We start from the raw sequence: 5,867 nt of genomic DNA on the forward strand, positions 1-5,867 counted from the left end.
AAAAAAAAAAGTAGACCCGGCCCCTCGCCTCAAAGAATAGAAGCTCCAGCCTCTTGCTAGGATTTGGGAAGGAGCAAATGACTTCTTGAGCTCTGTCATTCTGTAACTTGTTCTTTCAGTCGCCTGTTCTAAACACAATTGGCTGATTCCTCTGTAAGATACAGCTTGATCTAAGCAGTCTTACCTGATCAGGTATTTATTTAGCAGTCATCACATGGGGTCTTTGAAATTTCATCCACTGAAGCATCGGGTTTCAAGAATCAGATTATTACTTAGAGCAACTCTTTCGCATCTCGTGCCGAAGGTCGTACCAGTCTGCGGCTGGCCGTGGTCATGTTTCACACACAGAGGGCCCTTGGTTTACACAAACACTGCTTGCTCCATTCCCAGAGCTGTGAGCCCGCATTGTTCCTTGGGTAGTGCTGGCTTCCTCTGTGGGCATCGGACTGAAGCCTAGCACAAAATCACATCACTAAAGGTCATGACTCAAGACCATGCAACTGTAATGAATGCACCAAATTGAGAGCAGTGTTTCCATGAACGGTGGTTCTCCAACATTAGCAAGCACAAGCACCACGAAGAGTAGGTAAGACCCACATTTCTGGGTCCCACACCCAAGAGGTATTGCTAAGTCCGCAGCAGGTCCCGAGAATCTGCATTTCTTAAACGCCAGGCTGATGCTGATGCTGCAGGCCTGCCGACCAGACTTATAACCAGGCAGAAGGGCCAGGAAGGAATGGCCCCTGATTTCGACCAATCAATGTGGAGTGACACTAGGCAGGTCACATCCCTCTCCTGCAGTGCCATTCAGGGTAGCACCTGAGGACACGGTGTTCTCTCATTCATCAGCCTTTCTCGGCGGGTGGAGGGTAAAGATGGACTTCTGGAGTGGGCACAGTTCTCATGTTCAGATGATCTTCTGTAGGTTGAGGCTGAAGCCGTGAATCGTTCGATTACCATTGCCAACCAGACCAACTGCCCCCTGTACGTCACCAAGGTGATGAGCAAGAGCGCGGCCGAAGTCATTGCCCAGGCCCGGAAAAAGGGTAAGTGTCGCTGGCTTCTGACTGCAGGCAGGTTCGAAAGCGAGGAGGGCTCCTTTTCCAGAACCTCATGCCAAGTGGGCTGCTTTCATCACGTTCCAGCATTAACCTAATTACAGCTGAGCAAGGCAGGGAGCTCCAGTTTCTCTCTCTGTTCCACCGCTGCGGCCTTGTTAGTATCTATTTAAAGCCGCATACAGCAAAGAGTGGGTGGGCAGGCGCATTTTTCTCCTGCCCACCCCCCTTCTATATAAAGGTTGGATTTAATTCGATGCAGTCTAAATAAACAGGGCACATACACAGATGATGTCAGTTTCCATCCGCCACAGAGTCAGTCATCCTTCTGGGGAACTTTCTATTGCAAAATGTGTTTCCCCTCGTGGCTGGGAGTGATTTCCGCTGGGGTAAGTAAGAGAGAGCCATGTGGGGGCATGGGTTGGTGGATGCTGCTCTGGGGCCCGCCAAGCCTAGACCTCCTAGTACTCGAGTCACTCCCGCTAAATTATATTGATATATTCTGGGCTGAGGCCGACCCTCTTATTACTGGGAGTCCATGGACAATGTTCTTAGAAACTAATTTACTAAGTGCAGCTTCCGGTGCTGCTTCCAGAGGTTGTTCTGCGGTGCACCTTATCCATTATGGATGCAGCAGAGCCCTGCTGTATCCTGCCCTTGGCCATGAATTTGCATGATCACACCACGTGTTCTATGCTTGGGAGTGTAGCTTTGTGCACAGAGAGCCTGGTCACCAGTAGTGGACTTTGAGGATTGCTCTTGGCTTGATGTGAACATGAATATCATAAAAGGACCTTTGTCCCTCCCTCCCTTCTTCCTTTCTCCCCATTATGTCCCCTGACACTTGTCTTTCTGGATTTCCATTTCTGTACGTCCCCATTTCTCTCTTGATTTCTGTCCCCCTTTCTCTTGGTCTCTGGATCTTTCTTGGTCTCTCTTTCATTCTCTTTCTTTCCATTCATCTCTTTCTCTCTCTCTGTGTCCTTTCTCTGTGAAGAAGGGAGCAGTTTGACCTCTGTGGTTCGGTTTCTAGTTCTCTGTGAGATGGAAGCCACATGGATAAGGAGGACTATAGGATTTCTTCACTGGTGGGTGACTTGGTGCAAGACCTCAGTGACCACTGAGTTGGCTGGTCCCAAGGGAGGGTGGAAATGGCCCTGTTCCTTGGACCTCTCCCGGGGCCTTTGTCCCCAGGCTCTGAATCAAAAGGTTGCGGCCTTGCCATCTTCCTGGAAGTCTGCCCTCTCCTGGCAGCTGGAGGGAATTGCCTTTTTGAAATAAAAGAGCATTCACCTAAAATAACATCATCTGCTCAAAATTTTTGAGTTGTTTCTAGGAGACATTGTGGATGATGATTGTTGGTGTCCCTTCCTTACCTGGGTCCTCTGTCACACCCAGGCACCCATTTTCAATACGGCTGGGCAACAGCACTCAACAGTAATCACAGAACTGTTGCTCCGTGCAACATGGAGACAGTGGGCACAGTGTCTGAAAAGAAGTTAAGGGGAAACTTACTTTTTTGTTCGTTTTAACAACCATACTGTATCCAGATGATAATAAGAAATAGAAAGTTAAACGTTTTAACATAATTTTAATATAACTAAGCAATCGGACATAATTTAAAAACTGAGGCCTTGTTTTCTGATTCAGACTGTCACTTGCCCAAATTGGAGGATGGAGGAGTTGGGCCTCTCACCAGACCCCGATCGGAGCAGGCGGAGCTGGCCCGGGTCTGGGTTGCAGAACGCTGGGCTCTGGACCAGCCCCTTCTCCTTTCAGTGCCTCAGTTTCCCCATCTGTAGATGTGGAGCTGGAACATGTTACTACAGAGTCCAGTCTCACTCAAATACCCAGTGACTCAGTGCCTGATAATGTCCTTCTGTTGCCTTTACGACTTTGGTCCTTTGTGAGCATTGGCGGGTGGGCACAATGAAGGGACTGTTTCAGCTGTTTGCTCCAGAACCTTCCAGGTGCGTGTCCAGCCGCGCCCTCACCGTGGTTCTCCGGGTGGCTCTTGCATTCCAGCTCTCACTCTGTAGTCCTTAAAGCCTTCGCTTTAGAGGAACCTGAGCTGTTAGGAAAGAATTTCCAGTGCATTTGGCTGCTCGCGAGCAAGAATGCGAAACCCCAGCTTGCTGTGCCGGCTCTCAAGGCTCCTGCCGTCTTGCTGGAGCTTCGCAGCAACGTGGGCAGCGCAGGCCGGGGGCTTGTACTTTGTTTTACTTTGCAGCTGAGTAAACGGAAGCTCAGAGCTGGCGAAGGGTGGAATTGGGCTCTGATCATAACGCATCTGACGTCAGGCCATGAATATCCATCCATGTTAACGTCTGACTTTATGCCTCGGGATTATTTTAATATGGGAAACACTGTGACCATCTCCTTGTCAGTGTGTGTTGGGGTTTAGTTCCTCAACAAACCTGGTAAACGGGAGCCTGACACCTAGCACGGTCGTGGGTGGTACTGACTGAGAAGAAAAACAATACAAGCCTGTATTAAGCGTTAGTGCTCCAGGATCAATATCCTGTCCTGGATCAAACCCCAGGTCCACTGTGCACTAGTACGTGATGCTGAGCAAGTTCTGTATCATCTCTGTGTTTCATTTTCCCATCTGCAAAGGGAGGGCAGCAACAGTGACTCATGTCACAGAGCGATGGCGATGCTTAAATGAGAGAACATTCATAAAGATGTATATCATAACGGTACACGCTATTATCATGAGTAGCGAGTGAAGGGCTGGTTAGAAAAGATGCCTCCTGACCTAAGGTAAGAGTTTCCTGCTAAGGATTCTTTGCTTCTTCAGGTGGGGTCTTCTAGCCCCTAAAGGCACAAATGAGGCACAGCCAACTTTCTGCTGCTCCATTTCTTCATCTGTGAATTGGAGAGAACCTTCATTAATTCATGACCTTCCCTATTTACTTTGCCTTTTATGATGTGATACTTCAGGCCTTTGTGTGGGAGACAAGAAATGGTCCCAGCCCTCAGCTCTTTCACTAGCAGGGGCGGGACACAGGCGCAGAAAGTCACAATGGCAAATATTAGCAAAGAGGTGCAGCCAAGTATGGTAAGAACACAGAGGAAGCGCCACTGTTTACAGACACACCCCCGCCTGTCTCAGGCTGCGGAACAGGACCCAATATTTCTCTGCAGATCATAAGCCTACATCTCCTTCTCTTGCTGATCCCCATGTATTCCCCACCTGGAGACCTGCTGGTCCTGATTGAAGGCAGGAGGTGTTCGGATAAGCGAGGGTATGAGGTAAAGTGTAGATGAGAATATTTCCACATGCCTGCTTGATCCAACACAACCGCCATGCGTCTTGCCCCAGAGACAGCGTTGCCCATGCTGCCTCCATTCTGTGCCATCCAGCCGGGCAGCGTGTCATCGACCCCATCCTGCAGAGAAGGAAATGACATCACAGCCAGCATCAGAATACCTTGAGCAGTTTTTACTCTTCAAAAGAACTTAGACATTGGTTGATTTAATGGGCTCATATCATGACAGAGACACTGAAATGTGAAAATTGAAAATCTTGCTCCAGAACATCCAGCCCATGGGGAGCAGAACACAAGGTTCTAGACTCCCGGCCAGCTCTCTTTCCGCTGAGAGTCTATTGCGGGTTTTTTCTGGAATGGCTCCCTCAGCTTGCATTTGTCCACATGTGAAACCGAGTATGGCTGCTGATGTCTTCCTTGTGTGGATGGCATGTAGGCAGTGCCTGGTGACCTCATCTGGTGGACAATCTTCTTCGTCCTCCTCCTTACCACTCCCCCCACCCCCCGCGTCACCCAGATGCAGAAATGGGAACCGAAACTGAGACAAGACTTCCTATGTCCTGTAGGGCAATAGAAGTGATTCAGAAAAATTAGAAGCACATGGCCTGGGGCCATGGGGACCATCCCAACCTGGGAATTAATCCTTAGTGTTAAGCTAATGCACAACCTAGTCATTTTGAACCCAGAGAGTGGCATATAGATTGGCTTATGAATATCATAAAATCTCATCAAAATCTGTTATTAATCAGGGCTCTTCAAAGAAACAACAGAAACATATATAGAGGTGGTGTGTGTGTGCGTGCGTGCGTGCGTGTGTGTGTGTGTGTGTGTGTGTGTGTGTGTGGAGAGAGAGAGAGAGAACGAGAGATAACTTAAGGAATTGGCGTTGCAGCTGGGGCCCCAAGGCTGTCATTTCTTGAGGCATTCTTTCCCAATCAATGCCCTCACTTTAAAAGCAGACAGTGAGACTTTGGGAATTCAATTTGCATTGTAATTCAGACACTTGGCAAGATTAGCTACTGGGTTTGTTTTTCAGCCATCTGAACTCAGGCTATTGCAGATAAGGATCACCATCAGGGCAGACAGAAACTTTGGGGTCACGGGTGGGGTGGCACTGGGGCTGCCCTGAGCTCATCCTTTCTTTCCCCACTTTGTCCAGCATAATTAGGAACAACCAGCCAATTTTGTTATAGTCAGATTGACAAAAATATTCTAAGGTCTCAGAAAACACATGGTCAGCCCAATCATTGCCTCTGTAATAAGTATTTGATTAGGAGTATCCTATGGTGACATATTTTGCTTCGCTTTTGCCCTAACACACCATGGACTGTCAGTGCTCTCTGTACTACTGGAAATGAGTCATTAGTGTCCTTAAATCAGATCAGATCAGAGAGCCAATTCCTGAAACCCCGGCCTATTCAGAAAACTTTGATTCTCTTCCTCTAGAACCACTCTTGATACCAAAGTCTAAGATGGTTACCCATGGGTAGGCCCTGGCTGGTGGGTTCTGGCACAGGTTCTCTGAGAGGAGGGGCAG

At 48.5% G+C, this 5,867-nt stretch overlaps 1 protein-coding gene across 1 annotated transcript in view; it reads left to right on the top strand.

The window, feature by feature from the left end:
- DPYSL2 (dihydropyrimidinase like 2) overlaps positions 1 to 5,867 on the top strand; it is a 75,284-nt gene that overhangs the window by 53,127 nt on the left and 16,290 nt on the right. Inside the window, exon 7 of the mRNA XM_011360351.2 lies at positions 926 to 1,046. Coding sequence (XP_011358653.1) covers positions 926 to 1,046 — 121 coding nt within the window. The remainder of the gene's footprint in view (positions 1 to 925; positions 1,047 to 5,867) is intronic.

The sequence above is a fragment of the Pteropus vampyrus genome, unplaced genomic scaffold (assembly GCF_000151845.1).
Source record: "Pteropus vampyrus isolate Shadow unplaced genomic scaffold, Pvam_2.0 Scaffold53, whole genome shotgun sequence".
Lineage (NCBI taxonomy): Eukaryota > Metazoa > Chordata > Mammalia > Chiroptera > Pteropodidae > Pteropus > Pteropus vampyrus.